Raw genomic sequence first — 18,840 nt, forward strand, 5'->3', positions numbered from 1 at the left:
ATGACTTAAAGCGTCCGACGCCAGTAGGCAGGTGGTTCAGCGAGGTCCATAGGTGGCGTGGCATGTCTTCTCCTTTTACACCTCCTCCTGGGTCCCGGATGTATTGTTGGATGCGGGAGGGCGCAGCTGTCTCCCACGATTGTCTCCAGGATGCTGCCAGCCAAGCGTCCTTGGACAAGTCATCAGGGATCGACTGTAGCATCTCTTGTGCTGCCTTGTGGTAGGGATGGCGAGACTTAAGCCTGCATGGTGGTGCCGGTGTTGTTGTGGCTTTGTGTAGGATGTGCCAGTCGTTCTTCTGGGCTTTTCTTGCCAGGGCGAGGGTAGCTGCTTCCCGTCAGACTGGGTGGGGCGATACCAGCTAGGACTGGCAGGTAGGACACAGGGGTGGGTTTCAGACATCCAGTTACTATCCGGAGGGCGCTGTTGATGACAGTATCCACCTTGTTCGCATGTGGACTTCTGCTCCAGGCAGTGGCACAGTATTCCGCTACGGGTAGGACCAGGGCTTGCGTGGATATGCGTAGGGTCTGGGGGGAAGCTCCCCAAGTCGAGCCTGCAAGGCGGCGGATGAGCGAGACCCTTGTGGTTGTCTTGGCCTTCACTTCATCCAGGTGCTGCTTGTAGGACAGCGTCCGGTCCAAGCATACGCCGAGGTACTTGGGGGCTTGCTGGAACTCCAGGCGGATGTTGCCAACATGCAGGTCCAGTTCCCTTCTTGCCTCCCGGTTGTAGAGGTGGCAAGCTGCAGACACTGTTTTGCCCATGCTGAGCTGAAGGTGCCACTTCTGGAGGTAGTCTGCCAGGATGCCCATGTGCGATTGAGGCCTTCTTCCATGTTGGGCATCGAAGCATGATGGCCAGGTCGTCCACATAGCCGTACTTCTTGGATGTTGTGTCTGGGTGGATATTGTCTCGACCTGGTGATTTGCCCAGCTTCAGTTTTTTGATTGCTGCCTTTAGCTCGGCTGCTGTGAAGTCTCCTGAGAGATTAGCATCAGTGCTGGCTGCTCTGGAGAGGGATGATACCTCACACGATGTTAGTCGTGCAAAGTTTTTGTCCGCATGAGGGAAGCGACCATTTTTCAGGAGCTGGGAAGCTTGAGTTTGGCGATGGTAAGGCCCTCGACATTGAGTTGGAGCACCGACAGACCTTGGTTTTCGACGGTGGGGGTGTCCGCCTGTCCTAAAGAGGATGTTCTCTGCCTTGGTTTTGGCCTTGGCTTGTACCTTGGTCTGCCAGCTCGATGATTCTTTGGCGACATTAGTTTCGTGAGTTGGTCTTGCACCATTTCTCACTACTCACAGGAGAGGCCTCGTGAATGCTGTCGTCTTCTCCCCCACGCACCCTAGTGTAACACCAATAATATTATCACAATGTCTATGTAGGAGATAATGTCCATAGAATATCGATTAGGCTACAAAATAACTGACAGTGTAAATCATGCAGGGTTTTAAAAATTTTCCTAGAATGAATTTCTCAAATGTTGCCTGAACATAATCCATTCATAAAGTAAAATCTAAATATGATAAATGTGAAATGTGTCATTTGGTGTCTTTTTTTCGCATCATTTGAAAGTGGAGAATCAGAGCTTCCAAACAAGGTGTCACTTGTGCCAATCAAGCAAATTTCTTTAAAGCTATGACTTGTTAATGACAAGGGTGTGGCAAATTGTGATTCTGAGGTAATCACCTCCAAAGTTTTACCCACACTTGGTTCATTCAGCTACCTCCCAGAAGGCAAATAGGGTTGCTGGCCAAACAAAGCCTCATGGCTACTTAACATAATGCTGAATGGGCCAATCACGAATAGCGTCAACAACACACGACTATTTTTGTTAAAAAAACAAAAACAAAACAAAAAAAAGCTTTAATTTAATACATGTTTTATAAAAGTGGAATTATTTTGGAGTTTTAAAAGTACGCACAACACCACAAAATGTAGACTATCAATAATGTGAGTCTTGGAAAATCTGAAATCTGAAAATTACCAACCTCAACGGACTTAATCACGTCATCAACTTCTTCCGTTGTAACAACAACGGGCGTATCGTATCGATAGACAAACACTGTTTTATACAACAACAAAAAAATACAGATGGCAGACAGACAGACAAACTAAACAAAAACCCTCCTGTTTGTTGTACTTGTGAGTTTAAATCATCGTAGTTGAACTTTTCAGGAATTTCAGTAGCAAGATCTGGGTAAGGCGAAGCTACAACGGCTATCGCTGTCAAGCAATCATGTAAATCTCCAAAAGAGGGAAGAAGAGAAGTTGGAGTGAGCGAAGTGAGAGTTGCACAAGTTGAAGGATGGAGAGGTTTTGCTTTAGAGAAATGAGCCGGTTTGCTTCGTAGCAAGATAAAGGCTACAGCATGTATCAACCCAATAACCCCGGCACCAAGTTTCCGAGCATAGTATGCAACAAGACGTAATTCATCTCCATAAGATTGCAACAACAGCAGCTAACATAGAACCATCTCTCTCATCCACAGTTAAAGTAATCCAGCAAGAAGCTTGTTTGAAAGGCAACAAAACATTCTCCCTTCTAATGGCTGGGCAAGCATTGCCTCATTCCACGATCCAAAAACACCAATAACAACAACAGCCAAGAAAGGCCAGGGTGCGACCCAGAGGAGATGAAAAAAAAAAAAATTCAAATAAAATCAATGTCATGACTAAAATAATCAACGTTCTTTTGTGCCGGCTGGAGTTATAATGTGATCATCTTGTTAGAAGTGTTTTAGCAAGTCCAGTGTATCCATGACACAAGCAGATCAATAAACCATCAATATTCAAATTAGTGTGCTGCCATTAATAAAATCAAAATCAGTCCAGATTTCTGTAATGTGGCAAAAGAAACATTACCGGAGGCTCCATATCACTTCGGCAATAAGTTGAGAGGGTAAGGAAAAATGTGATTCAAATAATAAAATATTTTTTAATTAAGCGTTCAATACTATATTGTAATTTTTATTTTATTTTTTTAAGTATTAATTCTTACTTATACACTTAAAGGTACAATTAAGAACTGAGATCTCAGCAGTCATCAATCTAATTGAAGCCTAACTGGTGTTTATCATTTGATCAACTTTCCATTATTTCATGGTCAATTGACGTTACCAACCCCTAAAAATCACATGTACTATGTGCTAAGCTTTGAACTGCTTGTCTTACCTTTTGGCCAGGGAGTATTCAACTCGAAGTCACATCATGCTGCAGTCTCCAAAAAAAAAAAAAAAAAAAAAGTTTATATATATATATATATATATATAAAACAGAGCCAACATTCAAATTAAGACTATCTAAAACCTAGAAGGGCTAATTTTAACATATTTGCTAATCAATTAAGCCATCACTTCCGTCTAAAATATGTGCCTAATTCGGTTTCTACTTAAAGATTGAATTTACTAATTTTTCGAAACCTTTTCCTAAAATTTTGGAAAATTATTACATTTAAATTCGGCAATATTCTTACAGGAATGTTTTTTTTTTTTTTTTTCTTTTTTTGTTTTTAGTGAACATTAAATAATCTGTGTACTATCAGGATAGACAGATTGATAAAACAATGGCTGAGAAAACACACAGATCCCCATCATGGGAATCACACGGATATCATTACAGCAGGACTTCAGTCATTCCACAGCTCTCAGTTGGAGTAGAAATTCTGATTGCAGTCATTCAGCTTGATGTTTTGTCTGATGCAGTGACATCACCGAATGCAGGTCCAAAGGAGCACAGTTGATTAGGCTCCTCAAATGTGCACAACACCTTTTTCAATTGTGCATTCGCTGTACTTGGAGGCCAAACACTTCATGTTTGTTGGTGAAGGGGAGGAGCAGCAGGAGTTAATGCTTGCAATTCATAACAGAACTTTGTTCATTGTCCAGAAAATGTTACTCAGCCTGATGTTGGCCAAACTGGATCTCTGAACACAAGGTTTTCACAGATCTTCTCGGAAATGTGGGAGTCGGCAGGCTATCAGGAAAATAGGAATGTCCTTTGGGCCTGTGTGAAATGCCCTGAGGTTCTTAAAGTATTGTTCTCAGACCTTTATCAGAAGATGAAAGAGAGGTCTACCACTATATAAAGCAGTGTCATAAAACAAGTGTCCCTGAGTGATAACACAGTAATCTTTAACTCAGCTTCTGAACATTGCTTCAACCACTAAGTAAATTAAGGAGAGTGTCATATTTAAATAGGAACTAATCAAAATGATTGTTGTTCTAAAGGGCACTCTATAATATCTGATGCTATAATAATTTTAATGATGGAGCTCAATATGAGGTTTAGGTATTTCCATGTATATGCATGCATTCATTTCATCTCAAAATAATTCCAATTGAGCCTATTAAATAATCGGATTTGCAAATCAGTTAAAATACAAATAGCAATAATATAAATAATTTACAAGGACCTTTGAATGCTGGACATGTTATGGCCTTACTCAATTGTAAAGCAATTCTCTTTGATCAATCCGGTTGTCAGTCCTCCAGGTCTCCCAATCAGACGCAGTCACATCTACACTGGTCAAAACTGCAGCCAGTGGATTTCTGCTTAAAACTGCGGAAATAAAACAACTGAATAGATGGGTTGGTTATTTCACCAATACGCAATTACAACATTAATCGATCCACAAGATATTTTCAATTTAAACGTAAACATTTTTGAATGCCCAAATTGAAAGCCATTGAAATGGCAAACGTATTTCACATTTATATTCATGTTTCAATTTTAAGTAAGGGAACGTACACAATCCATTACCTCTTTAGTGTACAAAACAATTATTCCTCTTTGTTAAACTACTTGCTAAGTTTTATACTGTATATCAACAGCTACCTCAGCTAATTCAATGTCAAATTGAAATTACTTCTAGAGTAAAAATAAATAATATTAATAATTCTGTGTGATTATTCTTAAACAATTACCAGCCTTACTGAAAAAAAGGTAACTAGAAGGATTTAAAACACACAAACACTGTTGTATAACACACCAAACTGACAATTCACTCATGCAATATTACTATTTAATGTATAGTCTTTAATCTATACTATTTACTTATTTATCGTATCCTTTAATTTAGAATTACCAATTTAATAATGCTTCATGCAATTATGCCAATTTGTTACTGCCGTAACACTGCAGACTACCCCTCTGTGGGATAGATAAGTATTATTTTATGTCAACCAGCAGATCTCTTTAACACAGGAACACAAAAAGGAAAAAATAAAGTTAATCTAAAAAGAACAACTGAATTTTATAAACCAAAAAACGAATGCATTTCTGCTGCTACTATGCATCATATCTGCTCTCTGCGCTGTCTTAATATATTTTGTAAGCAATTTTTCCCAATTTATATTGATCAATTTAGTTTTATCAATTTGGAATGCTTTGTGATTAAAATATATTAACAAAACACAAACCATACTCCTCACCTTTACTAAAGTCGCATTTATGAACAAAACACTTTCCAGCAACTTATAACCTGCTACAACTCACCACCACCATTTATCGTCATCACAATCATCTCTCTAAGCACAATCCAACAGTTCAAACCATTCAATATCTGTTCATACTATTTTCCGGACTATAAGGCGCACTTAAAACGACAGTGCGCCTTATAATCAGGAGCGCCTTATATATGGATTAATTCTGGTTGTGCTTACTGACCTCGAAGCGATTTTGTGGGGTACACGGCGCTCTGTCAACATGTTTTAGTATGACTTTGGTAAACTACAAAGCCGCACTGCTTGCAGCATTACGGCTACCGTAGTCAGGAACGTCGCGGAGTAATACATACTGTGCTTCACCATAATATTACAGTGTTTGTGTATAAGCACCCCAAAATGGCACATGTCAAGAGACACACTTACGACGCGGACTTCAAACTCAAGGCTATCAGTCACGCAGTAGAACATGGGAATAGAGCAGCTGCGAGAGAATTCCATATTAATGAATCAATGGTACGGAAGTGGAGGAAGCAAGAAGATGACCTGCGCCAAGTAAAGAAGACCACACAGAGTTTCTGAGGGAACAAAGCGAGATGGCCACAGTTAGAAGACAAAATTGAACAGTGGGTTATTGAACAGAGAGCAGCAGGTTGAAGCGTCTCTACAGTCTCTATTCAACTGAAGGCAACAGCGTTAGCACGGGCCATGAATATCAATGACTTTCGAGGCGTTCCTTCTTGGTGCTTTCGTTTTATGGAAAAACGTAATCTCTCCATCCGCACACGAACTACTGTCTCGCAGCAACTGCCAAAAGATTACGAAGAAAAGCTGGCCACTTTCCGTGCATAATGCAAAAACAAGATCACTGCAAAGAAGATCCGGCCAGAGCACATCACCAACATGGACGAGGTTCCCCTCACCTTTGATATCCCCGTGAACCGCACTGTGGGGGAAAACAGGGTCCAGGAATCATCAATGAACTGCCAGGTAACAGCAACGACACTGACTCGGATAATGACGAGAGGGATCCGGGCATGCTGGCACTGAAGATGAAGAATTTGAGGGATTTGTGGACAAGGAATGGACTGAAAAAGTGAGTGTATTGTGTTGTATTTTACGTGTTATAACTGAACAATTTTGAGAGTTATTGTGAATACGCTAACGTTTGATTTAGCGGTATCAGACTGTTTTTTTTACGTGTTACAACTGAACAAGGTTGGGAGTTATTGTGAATACGCTCATTAACGTTTGAACAATGTTGAGAGTTATTGTGAACACGTTTAATAAAGTTTGACTGACTGACTTATCTGTTTTGTTTCGCTTAATGCGCTTATAGTCCGGTGCGCTTTATATATGAAAAAAGATCGAAAATAGACCATTCATTGACAGTGCGCCGTATAATCCTGTATTATACGGCGCACGGACTATAGTGCGGAAAATACGGTACCCTAGCACGGACTACTGTTTTTAACTGGCACTTAAATTAAATTTGATTTTAATTTAGCCTGCTAAACACCACGAGTAAACCGTGATCACATAGTACGCCATTTGACTATGAGTTAAATCATTCAGTTCTGCAGCTTCCTCTGCTGAACCAATATCCTACTAAAATGACTTTTACAACTCTCTTTGCTCCAAGTTCCATCCTAAAGAAAGAAATCCCAAATGCATCATGTGCAAACTTTCCTGCTTTCATTGACTTTAACGTCACCTTATGTTAATAATTTAATCCTAACCCTTTCAGTCTATCACTAACTATACAGCTCTCTCTCGCCTTGTTATAATTTTTCTAATTAATTTAAAACCTTACAATATCCTTTCTACCAATCCTACCAGATATTGTGATTATAACACTACTTTTACACCAAGGACTCGTGTGAAACTAGTTTGACATGTTATGTACAACACACATACCATGCTTATCTCGCGTTTATACATTTGCTTGTTTCATAAAGATTTTTATCAGCCAGGTAGCTAAACATACCCCAAGACTCTGATAGAATCTCTCCAAACTCATCTCATCCATACGTGTTCCAGAGTGATCCATTGGCCAGCCAGTCACATGCCCCAGACACCAATTGGATCACACAAGATTCATGTGAAAGTGTTTTCTACTGCAAATAGTCACACTATGGGCCCTTGAATTCTGTCCTCTACCTAACTATTTAAAACTTACTGAAACTTGTTAGAAAGTAGGTCGCATAGCCAGATTATCAGTACCTCCAAAATAATAAATAAATAAACATATTATTCAACGTATTATTCTTGTATTTATTTATTTATTTTTATTATCAATTTTACCTTAGCTATTTATTTTTTTATTTTTACAACACCAGAAGTTTGTCACCTACCCTAAAATAATCATCGATAATAATTGTTTTCAATAATGTCGACTTATTATTGAGTAACATAAAAAAAAATAAAGATAAACAAACAAATCACTATTCTCTTGATCGATGCAATATTGGCCACTTCCACGGTCCTCCAGACCAATCATCCACTGCCCGTTCCTAACCTAAGTTGTTGGCGATTCGTCTATCTGAGGGGGGGGGTTTCTGAGTTTAACAAAGCTTCTTCATTGGTCCACTTGATCCATACAATATTTAAGCTTACTCAGCTATTTCTTTCACAATAGCTTTTCCTTTGATCTTCCCTGCCCGATACAATATCTAAGCTTACTCAAAGCTTTTCCTAATCGGTATAATATCTCATTAAGTCCTCACCTTAATTTGTTCAGAATTTCGTGTTGTCTCTTCTGGATCTGCCGTCAAGTCCAGGTGACTCCTTCTTGGATGTCTTCCGGTGGGTTGCTGACTGCCGTTGTGCACATTACCTGGTCATGAAGAGAGCCAAGCAGAGAATCCCATCCTCGTTGCAAGATTGTTGGAGAAATTCTCCTGCGTGGTTGGTGAGGTTAATCTTCCCGCTACAAGGAAACAAAAGAGTGTTAAAGATATTTATTCTGCAGAATAAAGAGAGATTCAGTCCTGCTCCAAAGCAGTGTTCTGACCAGTCTACCTTTACTCTAAGAGGCCTTTATAGTCTATGGCAGGTTGTGTTCCATTCTGCAATTAGCCGCTGTTGTCTTCAGTAACAGCTGAGAACATGTTTTAACAAGGAAAACATCGAACACTTTCGGTGCCGGGAAAGCATACGTTGAATGTTTATACAAATGGTCCTTTTACGATCTAGACAACCAGAGATAACAACTAAAACATTTGTGACAGTGGTAAACAGGAATGTAAGATCTCCTGTGAAAGAGTCGGGCGTGACCAAACAAACATATGCCACAGAATTTAGACATCACTTGGCAGAAGAATTATTACATTACATTACATTTAGCAGACGCTTTTATCCAAAGCGACTTACAATTGTTCAAACACTGACGGACGCAGCCATCAGGAGCAATTAGGGGTTAAGTGTCTTGCTCAAGGACACTACAGCATGCTAGCAGGAGGAGCCTGGGATCGAACCAGCAACCTTTGGATCACTAGACCACCAGCTCTACCGCCTGAGCTACCATCCCATTGTTTCTTTAATTAAGTGTCTAAATGAGACTAGAGGCCGTCGAGGACATTAAATGTCATCACGCCGAACACGGAAAGTCATCTACTCACTATTCCGCCTTTACAGAATCTAGTAGCTAATATATATATTAGGGCTGCCCCCTGAAAGTCAACGAGTCGAATAATTTCAGTTGGAAACCCGTCCGTCGACTGAGATTATTCAAGTTGAGCAGTCGTTTTTAGTCATGTCATTGTCATTGTGCATTACAATAACAGTTTAAAAAAGATAGTAGCGTACAAAATGCACAGGGATAATGACATTTCAATGGGCAATTATGAATTAGGGGAATCATAAATATATTTTTGTATGTTTGACTCGAACACGGCTCTCCGTGCACCACGATTGCCATGCCCCATTCCTCCAAATAACAGTTTGGGGACAGGGCAGGGAGGAATGGGGCACAGCCCGTAGACTCGTTAAGATTATTTTCTGCACATAACGCATGGAGAGAGGGTGATCAGGGAGAGAGTCACGGAGAAAGTGGCCCCATTTCTCATGGTTTCCTGGTTTTGTTGGAAACCGGGACATTTTAATGTTTTACAGATATTTGAACTCAGGAGACACAGCCAGGACGTCTGGTCAACGTAGAGGTGGTGACATGCGACTATGGTGTTGTTTGTTAGTAACATTAGCTTTTTACTTCTGGCGATTGCATTTATGCTTTAAAAATCTTAAAAGCTGTGTTCATTTGTGACGATCATCTCGCTGAACAAAAGGTGTAAGTATCAAACTTTTGTATGCCACAGATCTTAATCTGGTGGATTGGACGAGGATGGTGTGTCGGCGTTGTTAGACAGTTGTAGGTTATGTGTTCAGAAACAAACTGAAACACTCATTCTAATACACAAGCTTTATTTTTTATTATTCTACCGTATATTGACATTTAAAAGTCAACACCAAATATGAGACTTTTTCAGAAGTATTTCCAGGGAGGAAAAAAAAAACCTGTCTTATATTCGGGTCAATATGCTACAATATAAAAGTAAAACATTTTAAGTGACTTGGTCGATGAGCGAAGACCCGCCCCCTTACCGTTATTTCAGTCTTGGAGATCGCGAACGCCAGTGTAGTGAATACTGACAGACTGTGGGAACGAGACTGAGAACAGTGATGCGTGACGCGAGAACGCGAGACAGCGCGCACGCCACGGTGTTGTACGGAGCATACAATACGGACTGGTAGGGGAGCTGGTCCTAAGTCCAAACTGTCGTTGAGTGAGGAGTACATGTATAAATAAAAATAATCGTGTGCGCGTGCATGCGTGAGCATGCCCGTCCGTAAATTAATTCTTTATGTGCAGTTGGTTAACTTTACACAGCCGTCTGAACCAGTCATAATCTACAAACCCCAATTCCAAGGAAGTTGGGATGTTATGTAAAATGTAAATAAAAACATGAAACAATGATTTGCATTACAAGATATTTAATGTTCAAACTGATAAAAGTTGTTTTTTTTTGTTCATTTTGAATTTGAAGCCTGCAACATGTTTCAAGAAACTCGGGACAAGGGCATGTTTACCACTGTGTTACATCACCTTTCCTTTTAACAACACTCAATAAGTGTTTGGGAACTGAGGACACTAATTGTCGAAGTTTTGTAGGTGGAATTATTTCCCGATCTTGCTTGAAATCATTGTATTCTTGTTTTATTTACGTTTTGCACACTGTCCCAACTTCATTGGAATTGGGGTTTGTACAAGCAGGTTTGAAAATGGATTATTTTGCTTTATAAATATTGATAGGAGACTTCAGGAGAGAGTATCTATAGAGATCACCGGATGTATTTACTGGTAGTGATCAATGATCTGTTTAGTGAGAGTGATTAATGGCTGATCACCTGGTTTCCACTGGCAAAAGAAGCTCTTTTATGATTAATTATTGGTAATTTATACTGTTATTATGTAAGTAATAACCTGGAGCTGCAACTTTATCACCAGACCAACCACGCCACACGAGACCACCATGTCCGAATCTTCCATTGGTTGGTCACTGCATCTCAAAACTCTGGTTCAGTCAGCACTCTAGCACTCGGGAGCGCTGACTGGCAATTTACAATGGTTCAGATTTGTCAACATATGCATCTCTTTTGTGCGCAAAGTAAGAACATTTTTACGCCGTGAATGAGGCCCAGTATGAGAGCATTCTGATATTTCTATGTGAAATGTAGGTTTGTTAAGCCCTTTGAGACTGTTGTGATTAAGAGCTTTATAAATTGACTTGACTTGAACTATAAGAAAAGATAACTTTATTGATCCCCAGGGAGGAATTGGTGCAGCGGAAGTTGCAGATGATTCAAAATTAAGATTGCTTGACCGAAACCTCACTTCATTTAATGAGTGTATTTTAATTGCAAGATTCAACGGTGTACAGGAATCTCGTATTTTGAAGACTTCCAGTTCCTCTACATAGGTGTGTGAAGAACCTTCATTTTCTCCAGAACAACACCAGTGGGAGTCAAAAAAGGCATATAAATGAAAAAGAATATACAGTATGTACACATCTATAAAGAGAAATAAACAGGGAGCAGCACTTGCACAGCTGATTATGTTAACTTGTCTGTGGGCCGGTATGTTAAATTACAGTGTGCCACGTGTGTATATGATAAATAATAATAAACTTCACCACACATTCTTCGTCCACACATTGTTCCTTTTCTTTATTTACATCATGTAAATAAACATAAGTGTCTGGTATGGTTTGCTACACACGACATGTTCGTACTATCGTCCGGCCTACTTTAGTATTTGAGTAAAAAGGACAACATTGATGCTTTCTTTCAGCATGTTATGTTACAATATTTCGCCAGATGTAGTGTGTCATCCTGGTACTTTTCACCTACTATTTCAGTATATTGTTGTTTCAGACATGCTTAACACTTGTCGTACTAAATAGTATGGCATTCCGTACACAGAACTAGTATCCCAGCACTCATTGGTACTCAACGCCTTCCCGCCACTCATGTTACTGCCAGTGTGAGTGCAGGCAGCCATTTCTCAGTCCTATTGGTAAAACAGCCAACAGAAGTTTTCACCACTGCGGTACTAATCTGTCTCTTCTTTTTTGAAGCTGTGCTTGTTAGCGAAGTGCTTTAAACCCGCCCTTCCCTTTCTGGAGCTTGACATGATGGATATCTGCAAGGAGAATGGAGCCTACGACGCGAAGCACTTTTTATGTTATTACTACTACGGTGGTATGATCTACACAGGCCTGAAAAACTTTGAACGAGCACTGTATTTTTATGAACAGGTACTGCCGCCTTCTGTTGCTTTATTATAATCTTTCCAAATTCAGACCAAAAGACGAAAAAGTTGCTCATTTAAAAAGTTACAAAAGCACTCCTTTAGACGCTTTCCTACACGCAACCTTCAGTTTTTTTGTAAGTGCTGAGGAGCCAGTCAAAACCTCAGGCCAGAAGAGAAACATCTCAGCGTATCTGCATGAAATCTTCCAATACCTATGTATGGTAACAATACAAGTTCCTGAACTTCAGGAACTAATACTTTCAGTCCTGACTCGAAATCTAAATTTTGCCATGCAATAATTGCTGCAAGCATCCATAATATTTGCGAAAGTTTGCAATTTGACTGAATTGCTGCAACATTTCTAAAATAAGTGTAGAAAGTGGTGGGGGGGGGGGGTGTTCCAAGCGGTAGCAGTAAGTAAGACGTAAGAAAAAAAAAACCAACAAACTCCCAGAGGGAGAAATTCAAGCATTTTTTCTATTGAATTGTTGAATTATTATCGTGAAAATTGTGCTCACCAAAGATCATACATGACTTGGATAACAGCTCCTCTTCCTTCCTTAAAAAAATACACAGATGTCAGTGTTTGGTATTGAATCAATGCACATTTTAACACCTATTAACTCATCTTTGAAACAAGCAGCTCCTTAAATAAACAGGCTACTGAGCTTTACTTAAAATAACTTACAGAACGTCTGATCGTATTTATCCAAGTTATGCCCTGAATGATGATTTTAAAAATATATAGTATATTATTATTAATGAGCAGCATATCAATGTTGTCTTTGCAGACCGACTCTAATGTTTCTTCTCTTTACCCTTCTCTCAGGCAATAACCACTCCTGCCATGGCAGTAAGCCACATCATGTTGGAAGCCTACAAGAAGTACATCCTTGTCTCGCTCATTCTGCACGGGAAAGTACAGCAGCTCCCCAAATACACCTCACAGATAGTAGGAAGGTTCATCAAGGTACGCACACACTGGGATGGGGGTTGTGATCAAAGGGTTACAGAACGGTTTGCACGTGAGGTTAAAAGTTACTGCTGGCATTCGGTTTGATTTCATTTGTTTAGGTTTTAATTTTAAAGGGGTTTTTTTTCTTTATCCACTTGCTTAGGCAACACTTCGATCCAGAGGTTCTCAAACTTCTTTCAACCATAACCCAAAGAATATTTTGATGTAAGGCTTATTTCTCACACTTCTACACCAATCAAGGGAAATGTATTTGAAATATTTGTATTGCACCATTTCAAAATACAGAATATAAAAACAATGTATCCAAATTAACAAGTAACATTGTAGCACGAATCACCTAAAGGGAGATATTTAAATACGTATATATTGCATAAACATTGTATTTCAAAAAATGTAAAGATGTACCCCTTCAAATGACACAAAAAATAATTTAAAACTTTTCATTTTTTACATGTTTTTTTTTTCTTCCCAAAAATCTTTGGCGTACACAAAAGAAAAATTACAACATTTTATTAATTTATTTATTATACCTTTTTTTTTTTTTTTTTTTCTCCAAATACCTTTCCAAATGTATGACCCCAATTTAAGAATAGCTGACTTGAATCGACATGTTTGGATTCTCAAAAACAACACTATGTAACTTTACCTTAAAATAACAGCTTCAAAATCATTTTGATGGTAAACTGACTTGTAATATGGAGAATGGTACCTCTTTCATTCCCACCCACATCCCAAATGGCTGTTCTTGTACTTGCTTGTAACTTCTGTGCACTACCTCACTTGCTTGATGTTTGGCTCCGGTAATTGCCGTTTTTGCCTGGTACAATGCATATTTTTTGTGATAAATTATTAATTTGCCGGTGAAAATTTCCAGAAATAATACTCAAAACGTAGCAGTGCTCCACATCCCCGATGGTGTGGCAAGCCGGGCCAGTAGTGCGCCCGGCACTCGCACCTCAGCTGGCACATGCCGGCCCTCACTTTCATTGGGCCACAGGGTTTGTTTCACCACGTGTGTGAGTTGATCTGCCAGTCTGAGCATATCTGATACCTCCACCAATAGCAGGGGGCCCCGTCCCTCCCTGCGCCCTCTCCCCGCGGCTCCGGGAAGCGGTGAGGTCCTTGCAATGGACGCTGTAGCCTAGGTGTACATTGCACTGCGTTTGTAACAGACTGTTATTGAAAGATGAACGATGAGGTTCAAATTTGTCCGGTAAAATAAATTATCTTCGGACACCGGACGGAGTGGTATAAAAGTGCAGTTGCACTCAGAAACAGTAGGTGCGTCATATACCGAAAGTTACAAAGTGCTGCTTTAACACCTTTAAAGGATGGCTTCGCTATTTTTCAACCCAGGTCTTATTCCAGTGTTGAAATAATTGTTGGTTCGCATAATTTACTGTATAACTGTTCACAGAACAACCTTGCCAAATGCTATACTATTGCGCAGGGGTGGGCAATTAATTTTTACAAGGGGCCACATGAGAAACCTCAGCTGTGTTGGAGGGCCGAACCAGCCATAACTTGAACTTAATTCTGCTCAATATTAAATTTTCTCCCATTCTAAAAAGCATTAAATTATATATTTTGATTTGCTGCTACTGGTAATCAGAAGAATAAGGATCTTCCGTCAATATTTATATAAATACATGAAATTGTGGTGTAGGTCAAATAGGAAAATACTCCTATAGAAGTAATAAATAGTAAAAACAATCATTACATCAGTGTTTCATTTTATTTTTAACATGTTAATCTTCACAAATACTGAAAGTGTTTTGCAGTATGTTAAAGATAAGCAATTGGTCAACTTAATTCAAAAAGCAATAAGTGCTTTTAATGTTTTTCAGTTCTTTTTGCTTGTTAATTGGTAAAAATCCAGTCTGTCTTGGGCTTGAACAAGTGCATTGAAATCTGACTGAATGTCTGAGGTGGATATGCGAAGGACAGCTGAGAGCTGATCATCAGTGATAGAGGACCTGTGTCTGCATTTGTTGAACTTCATCACAGAGAATGTCTGTGTATATATACGTAGGTAGATCCAAAGAAGACTAGAATATTTTAGCATGCCTTCTCATGTGTGGAAAGTTCTCCCCTTTGAGGGAAGAGTAAAAATTAAGCAGTGAGACTGATCTAACGTGCCCTGCCAGAAATGTGTCCGTCTGCAGGTCATTGAGTTCCATCTGCACATCATTGGGTGCATTATCCACACTGCAAGTTAAGGGAGAAGAAACCATGTGCATTTCACTCTCAACTCTTTTAAAGTCTTGAAATCGCTTTGAAAACTCACCATGCAGAGCTTCTAACATGGATGAGTACCTCTGGAGGTGATCAGCTGATGATGTGGCTTTCTTCAGTGTTGGCAAGTGGGATGAGAATATCGTCCTCCATTTGGCTTGAGAGAATCTGCAACTTTCTCATGAAAGCCTTCACTGCGCTGTACATTTCATGCACAAGAAAGCCCTTGCTTTGCAGTTTGACATTTAGTTCATTCATTAGTGCAGTTACATGTACAGCAAAACCAAGGTCTGCCATCCAGTCTGCATCTGAAAGCTGTGGGATGGCATTTCCTTTCTTTACACAGAACTCGTGAATCTCTCCTCTCAGGTCCCAGATACTTTTCAGCACTTTGCCCAGGCTGAGCCACCTGATAGCTGTGTGGTAGCTTATGTCACGATGTTCAGTCTCATTTTCCTCCAAAAGTGCAACCAACTGTCTGTGGTTCAATACTCTTGCCCTGATGAAGTTACCTATTTTAGTTACAACATCAACAACATGGTTCATTTTCAACACTGACTTGCACAACGCTTTTGATGTATACAATGCAAAAATGTCAATATCTGCTTCAGGGTTCATTTCTGTCACTTTATCCTTCATTCTCAAAAGTCCAACATTTTTCCCCGTCAGATTTGGACAACCATCTGTTGCTTGTCCCATTTCAGTTCTAACTTGTCCAAACATGTATTTACCTCTGTGAACAAATCACTCCCAGTTGTTGTCCCTTTCATTGACTGCATGGCTGCCAGCTCCTCCGTGATTTTAAAGTCTGTAGTTATCTCACGTAAGAAGATGAGTAGCTGGGCAGTGTCAGGTACATTGCAGCTCTCATCAAAAGCCAGGGAAAAATAGTCAAAGTTGACTGCTCTGTTCTTAGCTGAAGCTCCAGTTTTCCCACAATGTCCTCAACCCTCCCTGTTACAGTGTGTCGGGAGAGGGGCACGTTCTCAAATGCTCCCTTTTTCTCCGGGCATATGAGTGCTGCAGAGTTCAACAAACAATCCTTAATAAACTCTCCATCAGAAAACGATTTACTTATTCTAGCGATTTTGTGGGATTTGACATAACTTGTCCTGACAGCTGCATCTCTGGATGTGCAAAGTTTATTAAAATGTCCTTGTTGGTTTTGCAGCTTAGCCAGCAAGGCATCCGACTCTCTTGCATGCTCTTGATCAGACAAGTTCTTGTATTTCTCCTCGTGTTTGGTCACGTAGTGGCGATTCAAATTGTAATCCTTGAACACAGCGACCTGTGTACCACAAACTAAGCACACGGCTTTACCTTTGACTTCTGTAAATAAATATTTAGCAGTCCATGTCTTAAAAACGCGTGAGCTGACATCGTGAGGGCCCGCTGGCCAGCATCACTTGTAGCTGTTTAAAAAAAAAAAAAAAAAAAAAAAGGCAAGATTTTCAAAATAAAAGCAACACGGTTGTATTGCGTGCATAGCTTAAATACTTTTTCATTTATGTTCTCATTTATGATTGACCTCATGTGGACTGGATAGGGACACCCAAAGGGCCGGATTTGGCCTGCGGGCCGTAAAATGCCCAGGTCTGCTATTGAGAAACTATTTGTCTTTCTGACACTGGAGAAATCAAACTTCTCAGGTATTAAACTTGTGTATCAAACACAGCCCAGTAATAACTGTGAACCTGTCAAATCCTGCATGGTGCTTTATCGCAAAAGAATAAATAAAGCCAAGCGCCAGCCGGCTCACCTTGTGTCCACCGTGTGCTCCCTTACAGCCCCTGAGCAATGCCTACCATGAGCTAGCCCAGGTGTATGCCACCAACAACCCAGGAGAGCTGCGTAACCTGGTCAACAAGCACGGCGAGACGTTTACACGGGATAACAACACCGGCCTGGTCAAACAGTGCCTCTCCTCACTCTACAAGAAGAACATCCAGAGGCTGACCAAGGTGGGCAGTGTGAGAGTGTTTCCCTCCATTTAAAGCAGCCTGGTAACTATTTTGGCAACATTACATTACATTACATTGCATTTAGCAGACGCTTTTATCCAAAGCGACTTACAATTATTCAAACACCGACGGACGCAGCCATCAGGAGCAATTAGGGGTTAAGTGTCATGCTCAAGGACACTACAGCATGCTAGCAGGAGGAGCCTGGGATCGAACCAGCAACCTTTAGATTACTAGACAACCAGCTCTACCGCCTGAGCTACCGTCCCCGGCAACGGTCAAATAATGACACACCAAAGGAAAAGGACAGTCTTTTGGTGTCCCTGCAGATCGATGCGAATCAGTTAAAGTTCTCTTTGTTCAATTATTGCTCAGGTTGTTGCTCTCACTTGCACAAACGACACACGCGAAATCCCTCTTTGTCCGAATGTTTTTACGCATGCACATATTTATTTAGCTTCTTATGAAACGTGATGTACTGCTGTACATTTTGCTTATCAGTTTTTTTATACATTAAAATGCTTCTTTTGCACATTCTTACATAAATATGCGTGTTGCGGATTCAAAAACCTTCATTTACAACCATAACTTTCAAAACATTGGTGATGATTGTTCTACAGACTGGAATCTTTTACGGCCTATCGTTTCAATTCCACACTTGTGGTGGTTTTGTACTATCGGTACACACTGGCACGCTAATCCCCCCCCCCCCCCCGTTTTTTTTCTCTCTCTTTTTTTGGGTCACTGGCCCCTGCAGACCTTCCTGACACTGTCCTTGCAGGATATGGCCAGTAGGGTGCAGCTCTCCGGACCACAAGAGGCAGAAAAATATGTCTTGCACATGGTGGGTCGCGCGAGACAGAAACTAGTGTGTGGAGTGGTAGAGTTGGACTCACTTGCGGTCACAAAAGTGAAACGAAAAAGCCATAATGATATATGTGTGTGTGTGTGTGTGTGTGTGTGTGTGTGTGTGTGTGTGTGTGTGTGTGTGTGTGTGTGTGTGTGTGTGTGTGTGTGTGTGTGTGTGTGTGTGTGTGTGTGTGTGTGTGTGTGTGTGTGTGTGTGTGCGCGCGCGCGCGCAAAAGCAACATGGCAAAGACGGACATGAAATCTGCTTTCATTCTTTGACCCTGTGCCTGCTTGTTACTATTCTAGATTGAAGATGGCGAGATCTACGCCAGCATCAACCAGAAGGACGGCATGGTCTGTTTCCACGACAACCCAGAAAAGTACAATAACCCTGCAATGCTTCACAAAATTGACCAAGAGGTATGAAAAATGTTCACTTTCTCTGGTTCAGCTGGCATATGTAAGCAAGCATATGCACACTCACTGAGCACTTTAATAAGAACACCTATTAATTCGTGCAATTATCTAATCAGCCAATCGTGTGGCCGCGGTGCAATGCAT

At 40.4% G+C, this 18,840-nt stretch overlaps 1 protein-coding gene across 2 annotated transcripts in view; it reads left to right on the forward strand.

The window, feature by feature from the left end:
- cops3 (COP9 signalosome subunit 3) overlaps positions 1 to 18,840 on the forward strand; it is a 34,205-nt gene that overhangs the window by 12,994 nt on the left and 2,371 nt on the right. For both annotated transcript variants that reach the window (XM_080021051.1, XM_080021052.1), the window contains 5 exons: positions 12,083 to 12,262; positions 13,088 to 13,228; positions 17,257 to 17,430; positions 18,188 to 18,274; positions 18,586 to 18,699. In XM_080021051.1, coding sequence (XP_079877177.1) covers positions 12,083 to 12,262; positions 13,088 to 13,228; positions 17,257 to 17,430; positions 18,188 to 18,274; positions 18,586 to 18,699 — 696 coding nt within the window. The remainder of the gene's footprint in view (positions 1 to 12,082; positions 12,263 to 13,087; positions 13,229 to 17,256; positions 17,431 to 18,187; positions 18,275 to 18,585; positions 18,700 to 18,840) is intronic.

The sequence above is a fragment of the Zeus faber genome, assembly GCF_960531495.2.
Source record: "Zeus faber genome assembly, chromosome: 20".
NCBI lineage: Eukaryota > Metazoa > Chordata > Actinopteri > Zeiformes > Zeidae > Zeus > Zeus faber.